This window comes from Staurois parvus, unplaced genomic scaffold (assembly GCF_062004578.1).
Source record: "Staurois parvus isolate SC_StPar_1 unplaced genomic scaffold, SC_StPar_1.0 ptg000737l, whole genome shotgun sequence".
Taxonomy (NCBI): domain Eukaryota; kingdom Metazoa; phylum Chordata; class Amphibia; order Anura; family Ranidae; genus Staurois; species Staurois parvus.
Window position 1 is genome coordinate 264471 of NW_028318533.1, and position 23816 is coordinate 288286.

At 40.1% G+C, this 23816-nt stretch overlaps 1 protein-coding gene across 1 annotated transcript in view; it reads left to right on the forward strand.

Annotated features, from left to right (window-relative positions):
• Positions 1–23816, forward strand: part of LOC149445224 (alpha-2-macroglobulin-like protein 1) — a 238295-nt gene that overhangs the window by 149195 nt on the left and 65284 nt on the right. Inside the window, exon 20 of the mRNA XM_089654069.1 lies at positions 21439–21565. Coding sequence (XP_089510195.1) covers positions 21439–21565 — 127 coding nt within the window. The remainder of the gene's footprint in view (positions 1–21438; positions 21566–23816) is intronic.

The window sequence follows — 23816 nt, forward strand, 5'->3', positions numbered from 1 at the left end:
TTTTGTTTGGCAGATATGTTCATGGGGACTTTACCAACATTTCCAACCTTTGCAACAACAACCTCTGCTACACAAATGCCAATATCTGCATTGTCAGGTGTCTAATAACTTATATCACTATTGCTCTCTGCTTTTCTATACACTGATGTATCTTCCTCCTTCCCCACATTTACATTTTATATACTGATTGTACCAATGCATCCTCCTCTTCCTCTTTTGCTTTCTACTTTTCATTCATTGATTGTACTGATACAGTCATGGCCAAAAGACCTTGGCACCCCTGCATTTCTGTCAGATAATGCACCACTTCGCTCATAATATTGTTGTAATTACAACTGTTTCAGCATTCTCATGTTTATTTCTTTTGTTTGTATTGGTATGACACAAAAAAGTGCAGAAACAAAAAGCCTAATGTGACACATTCCATACAAAACCCCAAAAATGGACTGGACAAAATTATTGGCATCCTCAATTTAATATTTGGCAGCACACCCCTTGGAAAAATTAACTGAAATCAATGGCTTCTTGTAGCCATCAGTGAGTTTCTTACACCTCTCCTCTCTACTGGAATTTTGGACCACTCTTCTTTCACCAACTGCTCCAGGCCTCTCCAGGCCTCTTTTCCCAACTGCTGTTCTGAGATCTCTCCACAGGAGCTCTATGGGATTGAGATCTGGACTCATTGCTGGGCAGTTCAGTCCTCTCCAGCGCTTTGTCTGAGACCATTTCTGGGTGCTTTTTGACACGTGCTTTGGGTCATTGTCCTGCTGTAAGACCATTTGGCGGAGACCCAACTTTGTGACACTGGGACCTACATTGCACCCCAGAATTCTTTGGTAGTCTTCAGATTTCAAGAAATCCAGTGCCTGAAGCAGCAAAGAAACCCCAAAACATCAGTGAACCTCCACCATGTTTGACTGTAGGGACTGTATTCTTGTCTTTAAATGCTTCATTGCTTTTTCTGAAAACAGTAGAATGATGGGCTTTACCAAAAAGCTGTCATTTTGTTTCACCTGTTTCGTCTGCATCCAGGGAGATTAGCTACAGTGCCATGAGCTGTAAACTGCTTGACAAATGTTGCGCACAGTGGACACAGGAACATTAGGATCTGTTAATTGATACAGGTGAGTAAATTACAAATTACAGGAGCATCATAAACATGGAATGCAATTATTTCTTACAATTTTGAGAAGGTGCCAGTAATTTTGCCCAGTTCATTTTGGGGGTTTTTTTGCGTGGAATGTGTCAGATTTGGCTTTTTGTTTCTCTACTTTTTGTGCCATACCGATACAAACAAAAGAAATAAACATGAGAATGCTTAAACCTTTGTAATTGCAATTTTATGGGCGAAGTGGTGAGTTATCTGACAGAAATGAAGGGGTTCCATTATTTTTGGCCACGGCTGTATATCCTCCTCCCCCTCCACACTCTACTTTCTATATTTACTGATTGTACTGATACTCTTCCTTTTTGCTTCTTCCCCGTCTTTCTTTTTTCTTCCCCGCTGCACTCTACAGTACATTCTATATAATGACTATACTCCTATATCCTTCTCCTCAACACTCTACATTGCAGGCCCCAATGCAACAGTTGGAAGCCACAGTAGGATACCTGCACTCAAAGTGGTTGCAAACCTCTGACATGAAATGCGAACAAAGCATATCCCTCTATAGTGTGTACTTGTTTCATTCCAATGTACTAAGTGTCATTTCTCTCTGCTGACTCATTCCTCTGCTATCTGCTTGAGTCAATTCTGGCAAGTTTTCCTGACACCAAGAGAAAAATGGTGATGGGGAGGGCACAGCTTGTGATTGAAAGCCTCAGCTCTGTTCCTGTGTGCTGTTTAAAGAGGGTGTGTCCTTATCCTCCAATCGACTCTCAGAGCTTTCCTCATTGAGTGTAACTTCAGCTCTCCGGTTTATTTTACTAAAAGGCAAATACTGTAGACTGTTCACTTAGGAAAAGGGAATTTTCATTTTGCAAGAACATTTTCCCTTCGTTTAGTGAATGAGGTGAAGCTCTGCTGATTTCCATCATCCAAGCATTTGCATGCTAACATACGGTTTTTTTTTAATTGGGGTATTCTCTGCAAAGTGATTTTTTTGCCACATTCATTAACATTTTCCCATACAGCCCATGCACATAAACAGCCGGACAGGAGCAGCACCAATGCAGGTGGATGTTTGTAAATGTCCTCCCACTTCCGCCTCCTGTGCACGCTCCCTGGGAGTGCGCAGCGGTGCGATCTGTGCCCGATGTGTCCACAAGACAAAGAGAACACAGATCGGTGTACCGGGCTGCTGTGGGCGGCCCCAGTACTATATGATCATTGATTGGCCAATAAACGATCAAATGCACAGTACTAAAGAGGATGTCATCATTCCTGGCATCATTGTTTACTGAAGTGAACTCAGTGATCGATCACAGAGATCACAGCAGCCTTGTACCATGTGATAAGCAGTGACCAATCACAAGAATGCAACCAGAGAGAGTTGCATTCTTGTGATTAGTAGTACAAGTAGTACAGTGTCACTATGGTGACGCTGTACTACTAGGGTAAATGGTATGTAAAAAAATGAAAATAAAATAAAAAATGTGGAAAAAAGTAAAAAAAGTTTTTACAAAAATTATATGTCTTTCTATATACTGATTTGGAGTATTTATTACTAAAAATAGTAGCAGAATAGAAGAATGAAGAAAGATTATTTATCTGCAAAATTTTATAAGAAAAACTTGCTTTTTTTTCAAAATTTTCATTTATATAGAAAAAATTAAAAACCCTGTGGTGATCAAATACCACCAAAAGAAAGTTCTATCTGTCTCAAAAAAATGATAAACATTTCATTTTGGTACAGTGCTGCATGCTTGAGTAGTTGGCATTCAAAGTGTGAGAGCTCTGAAAACTGAAAATTGGCCTGGACTGGAAAGGAGCAAAAGTGTCCGAACTTGAAGTGGTTAAGCTAAAAAAAAATTCTCTTTCTACTTAAAAATTCATTTTGCAAAGTAAGCATGCTCTACTCCTTGAATCAATCTTGAAGTCTCAAAAGCCATTAGATTGATAGCACAGTCAATCAACTAGCTCTTAAAGCAATGGTAGCCTCCATGTTTCTGTTAGCGCAGATTTCCTTTGAGAACTTTCCAAACCAAAATGGCAGCATACACCTAAATATTTATGGAAACATCATTGACTCATATTCACTAAATCTGCTGATTGTAAAGATTTAATACTCAGGCGGGAGTAGCATATTTGGACTTCTATAGCCAAATTCCCAGAGGGCACATTGTTACCATTACATCTTATTTAGATGATATTTTCTTGTGTTGTTTTATTGTCTTGCTAAAATGGTATATCTCTACACATGCCTCTTTTATCTCTATCTCCGATATTTAGGTTGCAGCCTATTGGATACTTTTCCCTAAAATTTAGAACTACAAGTTTTACTGCTGACAGGGTGTCAATTTATAATTATCTCTCTCTGCTGACCTAGAGCCCTCTAAATTTTGATACAGGTCCTTGTGGATCCCACATTCTATGCATTAAGGTAGAGAAGAATTACAAACTTGATTCCTAAATGAAGTAACACTAAATTACTGGTTAACTTTTTTTTTTAATTTTTACTTCAGGTTTCAACAAATTAAACCTCATGTTTTAGTCATTCTATGGAAAATGTTATTTTAAACTATTTTCTTTGGAATCATGCTCGTAAACGGTGCAAACTCTTTTTGCTGCTATATGTGCAAGCCATCAGAGTAAGGCAATGCGCCTTTTTTTAGGACATAAAAAATATTTTTTGTTTTGCAAGATGTTATCTATACCCCTTCCAGATATTTTAGAAATGTCTGGAAGGGGTATTAGGTGAAGTAGGATTCAAAGGTCCATTGAGGGAGCAACAGCCATGAAGCCAACAGCTCCTCATCTTCTCCAAAACCTTCAAGCTCTCATGAATCACTGAGCAGAGCCTGACCTCCTAATGGAATCCACTCCGTTCCACCACCCATTACCCTTGGTTGGTTTGTCCATGTGCTAGAGCTCCCACAACCACTTATTCCACTACTGGAAATGAACTTTTTGAAATCATGCAGGACGTTCTCTAAGCCTGAACCATCACAGTTCACCTAATACTGTACATTACTGGATATTACTATAAAGACAACTGAAGGTCACCATCGCAAAGCCTGAGACTTCTTCATTAGCAGTAGTTTTTTAAACTTTCTCTTACATCTTATCATTATATAACCTCAGACCAACCATTCATCTTGGGTGACTTAGTATGGTTATTAAAAGGACAGGCAGACCTTGCTTCTCCTATGTTAAGAGAGATGAAAAGTGAGACCACTTTTATAAAGAAAAATATATAAGCACTTTATTTAATCAATTAAATACATAAATTTAGGTAGTCAAAGAGATACAAAAAGCATACGTATCTGACAAATTAGCAAGAATATTGGCCAAAAGTTATATATTTTTTCTGAAATTTCCTTTGACATGCTAGTTATTTACTCTGCCAGTTATGGAAATTCTAAGGTGTGTTTGTACAGACTTTGGAGAGGATGATTGTTGTTGTGTTAAATTGTTTCATTGTGATACTTACTTAAAGAGTTCAGACTTGGATAATTTCATTTTTTCAGGGTCCTAGTTTCAATATTATATCTGTTCATCAGGGATGTATTTACCACAAGGCATTTGCCTAGGGCGTCATTTTTCAGGGGGGCAGCACTGACCCCCGGATGAAGGGGCATAAGAAGGGATACATGTGGCATGGAAACCAGGTGGGATCCTAGAGAGGCTGCGGGCTGCTTGACGATGTATGTAGAGCCCAACTCTCATTACTGGGGATGTCTGGAGCTGTGAAGGTCTCTCTCTATCTGATGGGGGGGATGATATTGGAAGGCTTTCTCGGGTGGGGGGGGCAGGGGTGTTGTCAGGGGGGTGTTATTGGTTGGTTTCAGGCTCTCTCTGGAGGGGAAGGGGCGTCCAATTTCTGTGTTGCCTAGGGCAGCACAAACCTTAAATACACCACTGCTGTTCATATCTGCCCAACCTTTCCCAGATGAAGTTTGTAGAGATATTCAATAATAGTGGGAGTTGAGAGGTTACAACCAGACCAGGTCTTCCTGCACTGGGCCAAATTGTATCTTAAAATGGTGCTAGTCTCCTACATCTGGGATATTTGGTTGACTATGATAAGCCATCCAGGAATGGTTGGAGAGAAGAAGACTTCCAATGTCACATAATGCATTTTTTTGCTGCAGTGAATAAGTGTATGTGGAAGAATTCTTGCAATAACTCATTTGGTCAGGAGTGGAACGTGGCATCCTGGGATCTATATCTTTATTTTGTTCCTTTAGTCTGTATAATGATGGATAGCCCCTGGCAGACACATGGGGGTTTATTTACTAAAGCTGGAGAGTCCAAAATCAGACTCCCTTCTGCATAGAAACCAATCAGCTTCTAACCTCAGCTTGTTCAATGAAGCTTTGGCAATGAAACCTGGAAGCTGATTGGTTTCTATGCAGAAGGGAGTCTGATTTTGGACTCTCCAGCTTTAGTAAATAAACCCTATAGTCTATTATACTATATGGTCATTGGACCTATTGGCCAGCCTAGCCAACCGTGTGCCACTTCCAACATGGTTTCTGTACAGTTAGTGATGCCATCTTTTTTGTCATTATAGTGGAAATATAGTGGCACAGTCCCAAAACCTTGACATAGGACAGATTAGCTCTGGGTCTTACAGCATGCAGACCACATGTTTAAGGTTGAAAAACTGTAAACCTGCCTGCCAGATGACATCATATCCCCTCCCTGAATTTTATAGAGGAAGATTTGCTATACTTTATTTCTTGTCATACATTTGGTGGAAGAATACTAACATTTTTCCATTCACTTTAATAGTCTACATTCTTGAATTCAGTACATGGGCTTTCACATTTATATTGATCATATTTAATCTATTCAAATCAGTTCCTGTCTATGAAAAAAGCTCAGCATTGGATATCCCTAGTGTGGTCATATACACATACAGGCAATTTCTTGGGATGCTTTTTACCCTGAATGTTTTGATTTATGGGAGGAAATTGGAGCACCAATAGCCAAACAAAGGTGTAGAGTATGGAATATTATGTCACATAAAACTACAAATTGGAGACAATAAACAGATGAAAAGTTTACGTTTTAAGGTAATTTTTTGTGACTTTAAGGCTACGTTCACACTAGCCTTGTTAGCAAGCGGTAGACAGGCGTTTGCGAAGCATTTTTACCATTTTCCAAACGCCTGGGATTTCTGCACATTGCAGCACATGGTACTGTTGAAACGGGAGCGTTAGCGTTGCGGCAAAATGGACGCCTCTGGTCAAGTCAGGAGGAGTTGAAGCCTCCTATTAAAGTCTATGGTGCCGCTCCAGCATTTGCGGTGCGGTTGCGACGTGGCTGCGGGGCGTTTGCAGAGTGTTAACACCATTCAAACTTCATTATAGGCGTTTGTGGGGCATTTTTAACGCTTGGCAAATGCCTAGCAACCTCCGCTAAACCACGCATGCGGCGTTTGCGGAGCGTTAAAAACGCTTGTCAAACACTATAGGGGAGTTTGGCAAGAGTTGGAAAAATAGTCAAGTGTGAACGAGCCCTAATAGTCTTTATGATATCTGAGTTTTTTCCCCCTGGTGTTAAGGGTGTTCCCACTTTAATTTTGTTGGTGTATTTATGTTGTTATTTAAGTTTTTTTAGACAATATGAAAAAGTAAAAATGGAAACATTTAGCAAATAGCTAAAGAAAGTACACACTATTTGTATTTTTTTCTTATTTTTTGTGTATTTGATTTAACATTGGATTTGATTTAGCATACAAAAAGGAAAAAAAATAGTGATTTTTAAATGACTATTTTTGCGCTATATTTTCTGGTCTCTAAAAAACATACAGGAAAGAGGAAATTTACTTTGAAAAGATAAGAAAAGATCAATTATTTTTCTTAACTATTTATGTTTATGTCATTATATTTTTTATTCACATCATGTGTAATTATGAATCAGGCATGATGACTTAATAATAAAAAATATTATTAAATAACCAAAATAATAAAACAAAAAAAATTCTAGCTCTTTTCCCTTGTATTTATTACACTTATTTTTTTAGTATATTTTGTTATTTGACCATTTTTAAAATAGCAATGTGAGAAATTTGAAACACTGGGTACATGCTTGTGTTTACTGTCTTTTTTTAATTTGTCAAGTTTTTCTGTCAGTTATTGTTAACACACATACGCCAGTTATGGTCATCGCATCCTGCTTTATACTCATAGCTTTAAAACATTAACATTTTAGCTAATTAGAGGTTAATTTTGGTTAATTTACATTTTGCAACAAAATAAAGTTTACCGTAATTTTGAAGATCATCCCTACATATTGATAATACTCCAATCCACAATCCACCCTTCCTCATTACCCACAGAGCCTGACTGAGTGATAGCAATGGCAATTATAATATTGTTGTAGACATAGCAAAGATCTATCCTTCAGTTACGTAGATTGTGCCTTAAATATGCCAATAGCCTACAGTGATGAATCTAAAAAATGCTTATTTGTTTCCACCAAAATGGCATAAGTGTTTCCTAGTTAAGGTTGTATAAAATAATGGTGATGGATTTTGGGTGTGTGGCTCCATAAAAGCAGAGTACAACACAGAAATCCAGCCTTGGTGAGAGCGTAGGTCAGGGATGTCAAACTGGTGGCCCACTAACTGTTGCAATACTACAAGTCCCATCGTGCCTCTACCTTTGGGAGTCATGCTTGTAACTGTCAATCCTGCAATGCCTCATGGGACTTGTAGTTTGGCAAGAGCTGGAGGACCACCAGCTTGACACCCATGGCGTAGGTTGTAAAAGAAGTAGTAGGAATGTAACATCACTTTCAAGAAAGCAACGACAAACTGTTATACTTTCTTCTGTTTTTGAGCTACATTTCATTAGAAGAACATGGCCTTGCACATTCTTGTGCATGTGATAGAATAAATGTTTGAGGTGCAACTAAAGAATCTTAGAAAATGAACCAAATGTCAAACACAAGGTTAAGTCAAAACCTTGTCAAAAACAAAAATCAGATAACTAAACATAAATATTACAGCCCACACTTGTGCTCAATTTTTCTTCTCTTACTTTGGTCTTAAAATCAAATTTACATGTAGAGCAAACTAAAAGTAGCAAATAAAAATATTGTATCGACTTGAAAATGAATACGTGTAGTGAATATATTTCAGAACTCTCATGCACACTTTCATGTCAATGTACATTTATCAGAATTTTGGTTTGGCAGGTATAATGCCAATGGGAATGGGTAGACCAATGATGGATATGCTGGTGATGGATTCCCCTGTGCCAAAGATGGCAGGTATATAAAAAGTGATATTCCAAAAACTGTATAAATCAATACATCCCCTTTCACCTCTCTATCATTCTGTATAGGGTCTGAACTGATATACTTCTCTTTGCATTCTGCATTCTTTAATAATGCTGACTGTACCGATATATCCTCCTCTTTTTTCACACTCTATGTTATACATACTGACTGTACCAATATATCCTTCTCTGTACTCTACATTCTATATACTGACTGTACTGATATATCCTCCTCCTCCTCCACACTCTACATTCTATATACTGACTATACTGATATATCCTCCTCCTCCCCACTCTACATTCTATATACTGACTGTACTGATATATCCTCCTCCTCCGCACTCTACATTCTATATACTGACTGTACTGATATATCCTCCTCCTCCTCCACACTCTACATTCTATATACTGACTGTACTGATATATCCTCCTCCTCCTCCACACTCTACATTCTATATACTGACTGTACTGATATATCCTCCTCCACACTCTACATTCTATATACTGACTGTACTGATATATCCTCCTCCTCCTCCGCACTCTACATTCTATATACTGACTGTACTGATATCTCCTCCTCCGCACTCTACATTCTATATACTGACTGTACTGATATATCCTCCTCCACACTCTACATTCTATATACTGACTGTACTGATATATCCTCCTCCTCCTCCGCACTCTACATTCTATATACTGACTGTACTGATATATCCTCCTCCTCCTCCACACTCTACATTCTATATACTGACTGTACTGATATATCCTCCTCCTCCTCCACACTCTACATTCTATATACTGACTGTACAGATATATCCTCCTCCTCCTCCGCACTCTACATTCTATATACTGACTGTACTGATATATCCTCCTCCTCCTCCACACTCTACATTCTATATACTGACTGTACTGATATATCCTCCTCCTCCTCCGCACTCTACATTCTATATACTGACTGTACTGATATATCCTCCTCCTCCTCCGCACTCTACATTCTATATACTGACTGTACTGATATATCCTTCTCCTCCTCCGCACTCTACATTCTATATACTGACTGTACAGATATATCCTCCTCCTCCTCCGCACTCTACATTCTATATACTGACTGTACTGATATATCCTTCTCCTCCTCCGCACTCTACATTCTATATACTGACTGTACTGATATATCCTCCTCCTCCTCCGCACTCTACATTCTATATACTGACTGTACTGATATATCCTCCTCCTCCTCCACACTCTACATTCTATATACTGACTGTACAGATATATCCTCCTCCACACTCTACATTCTATATACTGACTGTACTGATATATCCTCCTCCTCCTCCACACTCTACATTCTATATACTGACTGTACTGATATATCCTCCTCCTCCTCCACACTCTACATTCTATATACTGACTGTACTGATATATCCTCTTTGTCCGCACTCTATATTGACTGTACTGATATATCCTTCTCCTTTTTTCTATACTCTACATTCTATATACTGATTGTACTGGTATATTGTCCTCGTTCCCCTTTGCACTATACATTCTCTATACTAACAGTGCTCTCTACATTCTATAATATTATTTATTATTATACAGGATTTATATAGCGCCAACAGTTTGCTCAGCTCTTTACAATATAACAGGAGACAATACAGCAACAATACAGTTCAATACAAGAGGGATATGAGGGCCCTGCTCCTTGGAGCTTACAATCTAGGAGGGAGGGGCTAGTGGTACAAAAGATAGTAACTGTGGGGGATGGACTGGTAGGAAGAGTAGAAGATTCCATTATTAGCTGAGGGCAGGATAGGCTTCCCTGCAGATATAGGTTTTCAGCGATCGCCTAAAGGTGAGCAGAGTAGGTGATAGTCTGATAAATTGAGGTAGAGAGTTCCAGAGGATGGGGGAAGCTCTGGAGAAGACTTGGAGACGAGCATGGGAGGAGGAGACAAGGGAGCTAGAGAGCAGGAGGTCGTGCGAGGAGTGGAGAGTACGGTTTGAGTGAAATTTGGAGACAAGATTGGTGATGTAATTTGGGGCATAGTTATGCTGTAATCGCTTTATATGTTATTGTTAATGTTTTAAATTTTATTTGTTGGGCAATGGGAAGCCAGTGAAGGGATTGGCAGAGAGGGGTGGCAGATACGGAACGGTTAGTAAGGTGGATGAGTCTGGCAGCAGCATTCATGATAGACTCAAGTCTAGTCATCTCTTAGACACCAGCAGAAAGTTATCATTTCTTTCACAGTCCCTGTAGACTGACCTCCACTGCTTTTTTAATGGACATCCTTTCTCTTGATTGGGGAAAGATTTCATTTGGTCATAGAACATGATTACTGTTGCTATCTGACATTTTTTGCTGGCTGATAGTTAAAAATAGTGGGACATTTGAGTGGAGAGTGAAAAAGTTTTACTTTTGACTGCTGGTGATTGCAGTTGTTTTATTTTCTTCTTTGAGTCTTGCTAAAAGCTTTTATTTTTTTTAATCACTTTTTCTGTCACTTTTTAAATAACATTTTTTTTCTTCCTTTCCTTGTCTTCCTGAAGTCTGCTAATTAAGGGGAGGGGTTCATTGGTCACAGGTCCTATATAACTTGCTGTAGAGCTCACTCTGAACTTGCTCATTTTTGAGTTTGCCTGTATTTTGCTAGCTGGACCTTTGACAAAGTGGACATTTCATAAGTGGAGTTAAAAAACCTGAGTGGAAAACAAGAGATTATAAGAGGAGTCTACTAACCTGTAAGTGAAAACTGATATTTACTTATCGAGTTTATATAGCGCCAAAGGGTTTGCTAAGCGCTGTACAATAGAGGGGTGGACAATGCATGAAACAGTACAGTAACATCAAACAGCACACAAGGGGTAAGAGGGCCCTACTCTTTCGAGCTTACAATCTAGGAGGGAGGGGGTAGAGGTACAGGAGGAAATGGCTGTGGGGGATGGAGTGGTAGGAGGAGGGAAGGGCAGCGGCTGTTAGGTGAGGGTGGGGTAGGCTTCCCTGAAGAGGTGGGTTTTCAGGGAGCGCCTGAAGGTGAGGAGGGAAGGTGACAGTCTGATGGATTGGGGTAGTGAGTTTCAGAGGATGGGGGAGGACCTAGAGAAGTCTTGCAGTCGTGCGTGGGAGGAGGAGACCAGGGAGCAGGATAGAAGGAGGTCCTTCCTATTAATATTGTAGGTCCTTCCTATTAATATTGTAACTTGGATATGAGTGCTAGCAGGGTAGAAGGTTTTCTGCAGTATACAGTGTGCCGCATGTATGCAGCAATGGAGCAACAGCTCCAGGATAGATACCGCTGTGACAGATGTGAGTGGGTTGCCCTTCTGGAAACTTGCATTAGAGATCTGGAGGGGCAAGTTGCAACACTGGGCAGAACCGACAACCTTGAAAGGGGTCTTCAGCTCTCTTATCAGGTAGCTAATGGGATTGATGTGTAGTGCGGAGCGGCTAATCAGGATTATCAGGAAGGAAGATGGGTTACTGCAACGAGAGGGAGTGGTAGGGGGCTCACAGAAAGGGAAGGCTGGCCCTGGGTTTGTGCACCCAAACAGATTTGCCAAGTTGGGTTAAGATGTGGGGGTGGCAAGCTCAGGGGTGGCATCCCTGGATGTCATTGCTATCCCTAACAGCCGGGAGGGCAGACCATCTGGGAGGGATGGTGAGGGTAGTGCAGGAAGGCCTAAACAGCTGGTGATAGTAGGGGATTCTATAATCAGTCGGATTAATAGAATAATTTGTCACCAGGATTGCCTCAACCAAATGGTTTGCTGTCTCCCTAGTGCCAGGGTTCAGCATGCGGTGGACCGGGTTGATAAATTACTGGGAGGGGCTGGGCATGACCGAGCTGTCTTGGTCCATGTTGAAACCAATGACAGAATACATGGAAGGTGGTGGCTCCTTAAGATTAAATTTAAAGAACTAGGCTGCAAGTTGAAGGGAAGGACCTCCAAGGTGATATTCTCTGAAATATTACCTGTGCCATGCGCAATTCAGGAAAGACAGGGGTAGATCACAGAACTCAATTCATGGCTGAAGACTTGGTGTAAGAGGGAAGGATTTGGGTTTCTAGAGCACCGGGCTGACTTTTCATTGGGGTGCAACCTATATGCTAGAGATGGTTTGCACCTAAATGGAAGGGGGTCTGCTGTGCTGGGGGAGAGGTTTATGAGAAGGCTGGAGGAGTATTTAAACTCGGATTAAGGACGGAGGGAGAATTAGATTATAACGGGGTAGACAGATCAGACAGAGGTCAGTACTTATTGGTGGGTGGAATGGGGAAATACATGGGGAGGGCTATGGCAGATGATAAGAAGGTTCCCATGTTACAAACAACCAGTGGAATTGGTACCATTTGTATGAAAAAAAAAAAATATGCAAAGTACATGTGCAAAAGGTGTCAATGAATTACAGTGTTTGCTCACCAATGCCAGAAGTCTGCAAAGCAAAATAGGTGAGTTGGAAGCTTTGGTGCATGAAGAGAACTATGATTTAATTGGTATTGCTGAATCTTGACCTCATTTTTCACATGACTGGGCCATTAATACTCCTGGCTATTTTCTCTTTCGGAGAGACAGGGTAAATAGGAAAGGTGCTGGTGTCTATCTCTATGTGAGAAGTGATCTCAGAGCAAATGTGAAAGAGGACCTACTGTAGTTGATTGAGAGTGTGATGAGGCTGAAGCATTATGACTGGAACTGCACATGGGGGTGCATACTACAAAGGTAATCATTGGAGTTTGTTATAGGCCTCCCAGTGTTAATGAGGAGGTGGAGACTCGCCTCCTTGCACAGATCGAAAGGGCTGCAAGGGCTGAGACAGTGATAAAAATGGGGGATTTTAACTACCTGGAAATTGACTGGAATAATGGTACTGCAGGAACAGTTAAAGGGCAAAAATGTTTAAACCTGCTACAGGACAATTTTAAGGTAAAGTTCATAGAGGTCCCAACTATGAATGATGCTCTGCTGGACCTGGTAATCTCAAACCAAGCAGAGCTTATTACGAATGTCCATATAAAAGAACATCTGTGTAGCAGTGACCATAACATGATTTCATGTATTGTTAGCTGTAAACAGCGAGCACATATGGGAAAAATAAAACCGCTCAATTTTAAGAAAGTTAAATTTCCAAGGCTGAGACCTGTTCTCCAAGACTTAGACTGGGAAGGAATATTGGCATCAATGAACACAACTCAGAAAAGGGAATTCTTCAAAGACTGTATGTGAACACACTGCAAAATATATTCCCATGGGCAACAAGTTTAAAAGGGTAAAAAGCAAACCTATGTGGCTTACGGACAAAGTTAAAAAAGCTATAGATAAGAAAAGAGCTTTTATTAATATAAAAATGAAGGAATGCTATCCTCATTTAAACATTACAAATAATGTAACAGAATGTGCAAAAAGGAAATAAAGCCCGCAGACATTGAAAATGAGCGACAGATGGCAAAATATTGCAGGACAAACCCCCCCAAAAATTCTTCAAATATATTAATAGTAAAACGGTTCGGTCCGAGCATGTAGGCCCTTTACAAAATAATCTAGACTGGGTGACTGGAGACAAAGAGAAGGCAAATTTATTAAATACCTTCTTCAGCTCTGTGTATACAGAGGAGCATAGGGGAGCTCTTGTCCATAAGGGGCATGGTATTGACACAGCTCCAGATGATCCACATTGGCTCAAAATTGATATGATCCAAAAATATTTAGACAGAATAAAGGTGAATAAAGCACCTGGACCGGATGGCATACATCCACGGGTCCTTAAAAAATTGAGCTCTGTCATTTCAAAGCCATTGTTTAGGGATTCTTTAATGACTAGCATAGTACCACTGGATTGGCGTAAGGCCAATGTGGTGCCAATATTTAAAAAGGTGTCAAAATCTTTACCAAGTAATTATAGACCTGTTCGTTTAACTTCTATAGTTGGAAAGATACTGGAGAGTTTAATAAAAGACCACATAGCTGAGTTCTTGCTGGAAAAAATATTTTAAGCAACAGACAGCATGGATTCATGAAAGACAGAAGTTGTCAAACAAATCTGATTTCTTTTTATGAGGAGGTGAGCAAAACCTTGGACAGAGGGGTGGCAGTGGACGTGGTATACTTGGACAGAGGGGTGGCAGTGGACGTGGTATACTTGGACAGAGGGGTGGCAGTGGACGTGGTATACTTGGACAGAGGGGTGGCGGTGAACGTGGTATACTTGGACAGAGGGGTGGCGGTGGACATGGTATACTTGGACAGAGGGGTGGCAGTGGACGTGGTATACTTGGACAGAGGGGTGGCAGTGGACGTGTTATACTTGGACAGAGGGGTGGCAGTGGACGTGGTATACTTGGACAGAGGGGTGGCAGTGGACGTGGTATACTTGGACAGAGGGGTGGCGGTGAACGTGGTATACTTGGACAGAGGGGTGGCGGTGGACGTGGTATACTTGGATTTTGAAAAAGCATTTGACAGTTCCCCACACATGACTAAGGTAAAGTCTAGACTTGGAAAAATCTGTAAGTAAATGGATAGAAAAGTGGCTAAAAGATCGTATTCAGAGAGTAGTGGCTAATGATTCATACTCTGAATGGTCTGGGGTGTCAGTGGTGTACCCCAGGGTTCAGTGTTGGGATCCTTACATTTTAATATATTTATAAACAATATAGGTTATGGGATTAAAAATACCTTTTAAGTCTTTGCAGATGACACCAAGCTGTGCAGTGGAATAACGTCCTCACAGGATGTCTTCAATTTACAAGCCGACTTCAATGTAATGTTTAATTGGGCAACTATGTGGCAAATGAGGTTTAATGTTGATAAATGTAAGGTTCTGCACTTGGGGGGCTAAGAATATGCATGCATCACACATACTAGGGGGGTACAACTGGGGGAATCAATGGTGGAGAAGGATCTGGGGTTTCTGGTAGATCACAAGCTTAATAATGGCATGCAATGCCAAGCAAAATCCTCTCTTGTATTAAAAGAGGTAAAGACTCCAGAGAGAAAGATATAATTTCCCCCGGTACAAATCATTAGTAACACCTCATCTGGAATATGCAGTTCAGTTTTGGGCATCAATTCACAAAAAGAATGTTGGGGAACTGGAGAAAGTACAGAGAAGGGCAACCAAACTGATAAGAGGCATGGAGGAGCTCAGCTATGAGGCAAGATTAGAGGAACTGAATTTATTCTCTCTTGAGAAGAGGAGATTAAGGGGGGATATGATCTCCATGTATAATACATAAAGGGGGATATGATCTCCATGTATAAATACATCAGTGGTTCATATAGTGAACTCGGTGTAGAGCTATTCACCCTGAGGTCATCACAGAGGACAAGGGGGCACTCTTTATGTCTGGAGGAAAAGAAATTTAATCTCCAAGCAAGGAAAGGTTTCTTCACAGTGAGAGCTGTGAGAATGTGGAATAGACTCCCTCAAGTGTTGGTTCTGGCCAGCTCAGTGAATTGCTTTAAAAAAGTCTTGGATTCTTTCCTAGATACACAGAATATAACTGGATACTAACATTTGTATGTAAAGTTGATCCAGGGAATATCCGATTGCCTCTCGGGGGATCAGGAAGGATTTTTTTCCCTGCAGGAGCAAATTGGATCATGCTTTGATGGGGTTTTTTTGCCTTCCTCTGGATCAACTGTGGGTATAAGTTTATAATTTTTTTTTTTTTTTAACAGTTGAACTGGATGGACTTTTGTCTTTTTTCAGCCAGAATAAATATGTTTTGTAACTATATACTATAGTGGGAGTCTGGCTACCAAAATTATCTAAGCACCCCTTACATACATGTGGCCCCCACTATAGGTTACAAAGAACTGAAAAAAGGGCAAAATGTCAACAGTTCTCAAATAATATCCACATAAGATTATATGATCTTTATTGAATACCAATTTGGTAATCTCCTCCTTCTAAATGTTGATCAATTAAGTTGGTTATTAAGATTAAAAAACTTTGGAGTGTATGGGACCTTCATGGCTGTGATATGAAGTGCACAAAATGCCAATTCATTAACACTTATAGTATCAGGTCTTTTGCGGAATGGGGAGAAAAGGGTATATGGGACTGGTATGTCAAGAGGCCCTCCCTTTTCTTCCAGATATTTACAGACTCTATAAGGATGAACAGGGTTAAAGTAGGTCTGATAACACTGTCCCTTATCGAGGTCATGTTATTGCCACTTATCCAAGTATCTTCCTCATATCCAATGGAATTACAGTATATGTGGGTTGGTCCTGGGATAACTCTTTTAGATGAAAAATCCATTCACCCCATAGAGATTTCCTTCCATTTCCTTTTGTGTCTCCAGGAGAGGATGTGAAAGGAAATTTCATAAGCAAAAAACAGGTAGCAAAAAATTACCTAATGGTGGTTTTGACCCTTCCTTACTCTATCCAAAACCAAAAACTCCAAGCTTACATTATAACGTCAGCTAACAATAAAATGAATTTCCCATAAAATGTATGCTATATGCCAATGTTAGGGTCACTAGTAGTGTTGTGCTAAAATGTAATGCTAACAAACAATGCACTGATCCATGAAAAATGTCTGCAACAATGCAACTGATCCAGCAGATTTTGCCTAAAGAATTCCACCCAGTACAAATTTCATGACTGCAGATGGAGTGGTGTAGGTTTAGTTACCTTGCTGGATTTTTACTTCTGTTCAGGACCCAAGTGGTGACATCTACTTCTACCCCTGTAATATGTGTTACAGCTGATTGCTGTAACCAGATTATACAGTACATTACTCATATATTTAAGTTTCTTTGGCAGGCAAAGGAAAGATCCCCCCACCAGGAACCTGGGTGGTGGAGAAAACCAAGCATTGGTAGTGGGTGAAACCAATCCTGTACCACTCTACCCAAAACTGAGAACCCTAGGCACGCTTGCTTTTTAACTATGACCAAACAAATACTACTAGATAAAGTGTTTCACTAAAGTTATTGGATAGGTGACACTGTTGCTTTTTCATTTGGCAATATTTTTAAAATTTTTGACCAGTTGCAGGGGATGGAATGTTGCTTTGTTGCCTATTAAAGGCTGATCCGATTTTGCCTTAACATTATTTTAAATCTGTAACCCTGAAATGGGGTTCAGGGAGAGGATTAGGACATTGCTACAGGATCCTGGGGCACCACGTGGCTTCCTAATGGAGACAGAGGCTGATCAGGCCACACTGTAGCAAGTTGCAGAGATGAAAAAGGCAGAATGTGGTCTTCGGCAAGGTAGCAGCTTTGACCTAGGCACTAAGCATAGGGCAATGTTGTACAGATAGGATGAACATGAATAGAGGAGAGATCTCAGCGCACTAATAGCTAATGTCCAGTGTTATATGTCCATAAGTCCCAATAAAGTCTATGGCTAGTAACCGATTCAGATGGCAGCCATCCCAGAGTAAGCCAACTCTGTATGCAAAATGAGAAAGAAAAAGAGAGGCGCCCTCTGAGTGCAGTATGCAGGAAATATTTAATGAACCACAATCATAAAACTCACAATGTGAAGATATATAAAAAGCCCATCAGTAAAATCATTTTGTGACCTGCAGGGGTCCAGCCCGTAGGGTGCTGGCCGCTTTAGATGGTGAAAGGGTCCCAGGCTGCTGGAGATGGTAGAGGATACCATGGTCACGTAGTGAATGGTGACAGGGTCCCGGGCTGCTGGGGGTGATAGAGAATCCCAGGTTCCATCATCCGACGGAACCAGAGGTGCCTGTGACCAGTGTGAACCACAAGATGGGCGGATGTGATGTCACATAGAAAGAGATGCGGTGAACTGGAGGGAGGATACAAGGCTACGAGCTGACTGCTCCTTCTACTGGCCTGGGAATGTAGTACCTGACAGATTCTATTTATAGGCCTGAAGGCATCTGGGGGACTACAGAGCCAAGCGGACCAAGTGTTTAACAAAAAGAGTAAATAAATAAAAAATATATAAAAGGATAAAAGCACCTATATGTTTGCACAAATATATCAACAATCAAATGAATAAGAAAAGAAGAATCACAGTGAATAAAGGAAAAAAAAAAGGGGGGGGGGAGGGAAAGAAAGTTCTAGAGAACTACAAAGCCCAATAGACCATGTATGGACAATAAAATTGGTGTAAATTAATATAAAGGATGGGAAACGTATGTATACATAATATCATCAGATGAAAAAATGGGGGGAGGGGGAGGGAAGGGGAGGAAGAAGGGGTATTTTGGAGAGAAAAAAATAGTAATAATTATATAGACTAAAAAACTTTGGGTATGTGTAGGGCTTCCAGAATGTAGAGGGATATGGAAACAAGTACACAATTATAATAAAGTATGGATCCCTATCTCTTCATTAAGGCCCCCTGGGGTGAGGGTACCCAATGTGTAAATCCAAAAGGTCTCATGCCGGCATAAGCGTTTAAAATGTTCTGACATAGGGATTAAAATGATCCAAACTGATAGGGCTTCAGTGGATCCCTGATGTACCTCGAGAAAATGTCTGGGAATGTTGTGTTGGTCATTACCATTCTCTATGAGGCGCCTGTGTTCACCAATTTGTTTTCTAAGGGTTCTAGTGGTTCTACCTACATAGAATTGGCCAGAGGGGCACGTGAGGCAGTATACTATGTAGTCAGATGAGCAGTTATGACATTCTTTAATAGTGTATGTTTTACCCTTGACTGCAAAGTCTTTTAACCCATGTGGGACAAAGAAGCACATGAGGCACAGTTTTTTCGTGCACCTATACATACCTTTAAGACTAAGAAATGTGGTAAGCGGACCTGAAGTGGTTTGTTGAGTTTACTTGGGGCGATTTGGCTCTTGATGCTGCGAGGCGTCCGATAAGAGTTTGGGGTACAGAGTGAGTGAAGTTTTTAGGAACGGTCCTCAAGCAGGTTAGACCAACGTTGCTTAGAAACTCTTTCCATGTGATATAGACATGGAATATACTTTCCTGTATTAATCAAAGCCCCTCATCTGCATTTTCGATAATTGCATGGCTCCTTCAGAAACCTACTGCCTATAAAACTACAAACAGGTGCTCAGCATTGACCAATTGTGCAATTCCTCTGGTTTACTATTAGAGAATGAAGGATATAGCTGGGGCCCCTGGACATCCACCAGGACCTACACTGCTGCCTAAGTTGCTTGTGGATATTCCAACTCTGACTAGAAGGTATATGGACATTATGTGAAGAAACAAAAACAACTGACAAAGAGAGATGCAAGCTTTTAGTTTGCATACAACCTTCATCTCTGTACTTTACTGATAGTGACAACAAAGATGAGGACCATTTAACAAACATAGTTATCAGTAAAGAAAAAAAATCATGATCCAGAATTATTTTAATTGTCCTCAGGGGATATTATACCTTTCTAATTTTCAGTTAAAATTTCCAGTCCCCATATAAATCTCTATGAATATGTGGCTTTCTTGTAGGTTACATAGAATATTTCGACAGCATTGAGCCTGAATATATGCTAGATGATTACATGACACTTGAAAGTGGTGAGTATTTAATTTCCTTTGAAATTAGCTCCATGTGATGTGAATTGGCTCGATAGACAGGACTGATAATCTATACATAATTTTTTCAGCAAATTTTGATTTTCTTGATTTTTGCTACAATTTACAATTTATTTTCTTCCCTCTGCCGAGTATATTTTTCCCTACAGAGTATTCTGACCTCTGAATAAACACTGTTCATACCCAACATAAGTACAATAAAATACTTTGTAGTTAGTTATCACATTTCCCAAATACTTTGTTCCTGCTGGAAAACAAATTTTGTATCACATAAAAACAGCTTATTTTCATATAAAGCTTCATTATAAATTGCTACAGTAAAAGATGTGCAAAACATAAAAAAATAAACGTCATGTGGCTGAACCTGTAAATTTTCCCCATTTTTATAAATATGAAAACATTTTTTAACAAGCTCTACATTCTATATATTAAAAAACACAAATATATCCTTCACCACACAAATTTTATATATTGACTGTACAGACATATCCTTCTTCTCCTCCACACTCTACATTCTATATACTGACTGTACTGATATATCCTCCTCCTCCTCCGCACTCTACATTTTATATACTGACTGTACTGATATATCCTCCTCCTCCTCCGCACTCTGCATTCTATATACTGACTGTACTGATATATCCTCCTCCTCCTCCGCACTCTACATTCTATATACTGACTGTACTGATATATCCTCCTCCACACTCTACATTCTATATACTGACTGTACTGATATATCCTCCTCCGCACTCTACATTCTATATACTGACTGTACTGATATATCCTCCTCCTCCTCCTCCACACTCTACATTCTATATACTGACTGTACTGATATATCCTCCTCCTCCTCCGCACTCTACATTCTATATACTGACTGTACTGATATATCCTCCTCCTCCTCCGCACTCTACATTCTATATACTGACTGTATTGATATATCCTCCTCCTCCTCCGCACTCTACATTCTATATACTGACTGTACTGATATCTCCTCCTCCTCCTCCGCACTCTACATTCTATATACTGACTGTACTGATATCTCCTCCTCCTCCTCCTCCTCCTCCGCACTCTACATTCTATATACTGACTGTACTGATATCTCCTCCTCCGCACTCTACATTCTATATACTGACTGTACTGATATCTCCTCCTCCTCCTCCTCCTCTGCACTCTACATTCTATATACTGACTGTATTGATATATCCTCCTCCGCACTCTACATTCTATATACTGACTGTACTGATATATCCTCCTCCTCCACACTCAACATTCTATATACTGACTGTACTGATATATCCTCCTCCTCCTCCACACTCTACATTCTATATACTGACTGTACTGATATATCCTCCTCCTCCTCCACACTCTACATTCTATATACTGACTATACTGATATATCCTCCTCCTCCTCCGCACTCTACATTCTATACATTTCCTGTAACTGTTTATCCCATCCTGTCCATTCTGAATCCTTTTTTCATTCACACTATCCTTTACATTATGTAGCTGTAAGCTGTGATCTCACTTTTTTCCTCTATATTTATACCAGCACCTGGTGTCATGAACATTGTTAACTATGATGCCCCAGAAGAAAGCTTTGAGAACGAGATGGATTCAGCTGACAAGCCTCGGACTTTCTTTCCTGAAACCTGGATTTGGGAGATTCAGCTAATTCCGTGAGCACCTCTTCTATTAATTTTACATGGATTACAGTGTGTGTTGCCTGCGGTTTTCATTCTCATAGCTCTGATTTTATATTGAGCTAAACATTCTATGAGTAATATAATGTTGGTGTAGGGCAATTAACATGGTGGTAAAAGTCCCATCTGAGGAGTTCTCTCAGTTCTTGCCCTCATCTCCACCATCTTAATAGTAAATTGAACAGAATACTGAGATATAAATCCTTCATACATTTGGGGTATTTAATAAAGAACTACACACAGTTTTCTGGTGCTATGATCCCTTGCGACAGTTTCAACAATCCCTTCCACCTGTTTTGATAACTTTACCAACACGTGTGGCAGATTCCAGTAGTACTTAACCACTTAAGGACCGCCCACAGTACATTTTCTGCTGCAAGGTGGCCCCTGTGCGCAGGATCATGTATATGTACGTGATTTGCGCTCCCGCGGGGGGGGGCGCACACCCCCAGCTGACCCACGTGTACCGTGATTTGATCCCCGAGGGATCAATCATCTGATTTACAGCCAGTGATATCTGGCTCAAGTTGGATGATCGATCCCTGTCTTATCCTGTCATGTGTAGACAGTTACACAGGTACAGCAAGTATGAAATCTTCTCTCTCTGGGCACATTCCATCCTAGAGAGAGAGAAGAATCATCACAAAAGTGAGTAAAAGCACTACACTTACACAGTTAGAACACTCTAGGACACATTTAACCCCTTGATTGCCCCCCTCAGTTAACCGCATCACTGCCCTGTCACCAGTGTCATTAGTACAGTGTACAGATTGTTTGCTGATCACTGTATTAGTGTTGCCGGCGACTTCAGATAGCTCCCCTCAGAGATAGCGTCCAATTGCCCGTCAGTACACCAGTAATCACATTTACCCTTTGATTTCCAGAAACATGTTCACATATGCAATAAAATTCCATTGATAGTATAGTGTCTAAACTGATCAATATCTTTGATCAGATCAGCACTATACCAGCGTTCACATTAGTATATTGTCCCCAAAAATGCAGCGTTAGCGGGATCAGCCCCGGCACCTGCTAGCATCTGCGTTTAACCCATACGCTTACGCCCCCATTCTCCCCCAGCAAGTGCAGTGTTAGTAGGTCACTGTCACTTGATACATTGCAAACAAAACTGCAGCGTTCGCAGAATCAGACCTGATCTCTGTTAGCACTTGCCGGTAAATTTTATGTAGCGGTTCAAGCAGTCCCTGACAGCCAGGTGCTCTTTTTTTTTTTTTTTTTTTTTTTAATTTTTATTTGATGATTGTACAAAATAAGGAAATCATCAATTATATAAATATTTCATACATATTCCAATAAACCCATATTTTCCCCCTATCGCTCCCCCCCCTATTCCCCCCGTCCACATCCTTCCCCCCATTCTAGTTTTCCTGTCATACCTATATCTCTGTACTAATTTTATTTTTATCATAGATTTACCATAATAATTATTTTCAAATTTCTAAACTTACCCCTTTACTGTTGTCAATTCTATATATATTTCCGTGGTTTTAAATTTAATCCAACTATTCCATATTTTTCCAAAATTTTTGATTTTATCCTCTTCCAAATTATATAATTCCTCCATTCTAAAGATGTCCTCCACTCTTTCTATCCAATCTCCAATTTTTGGTGCTTCGGTCTCCTGCCAATACTTAGGAATTAAACCCTTTGCCACACTTAATATATGATACAATACTTTCTTTTTATGTAATTCCAATGAGGGTTCAAAATAATAAAATAAACACTTCCATGGGTCTCTCTGCAAGGTTATCTCGCATATTTCCTGGGTCAGTTGGATTATTTCCTTCCAATAGTTCTGTATTTTTGGGCAACTCCACCATATATGTGCCATTGTACCTCCTTCTCCACATCCTCTCCAACACAATGGGGATATTTCTACTTGCTGCTTATGGCTACCCTTGGTGTTATATACCATCTAGCCATACATTTATAGTTCATTTATACTGTATGCATGTTTATCGCCTTATCAGTCAATTTGAAAACCATATTCCTTTGCTGTTGATTAATTTCTACTCCCAGTTCCCTTTCCCACTTCCCCATATACCCAGAGGGTTCACCTCCTTCCATGTCCATGAGGATCTTATATAGTTTTGATGTAACATGTTTTGGGATCTTGTCGCCATTTAATAATTTTTCAAATGGGTACATTTCTTCCAATGTCCTGAGCGGTTGTCGGTGGCTCACTACAAAATGGTTTAGCTGGTAA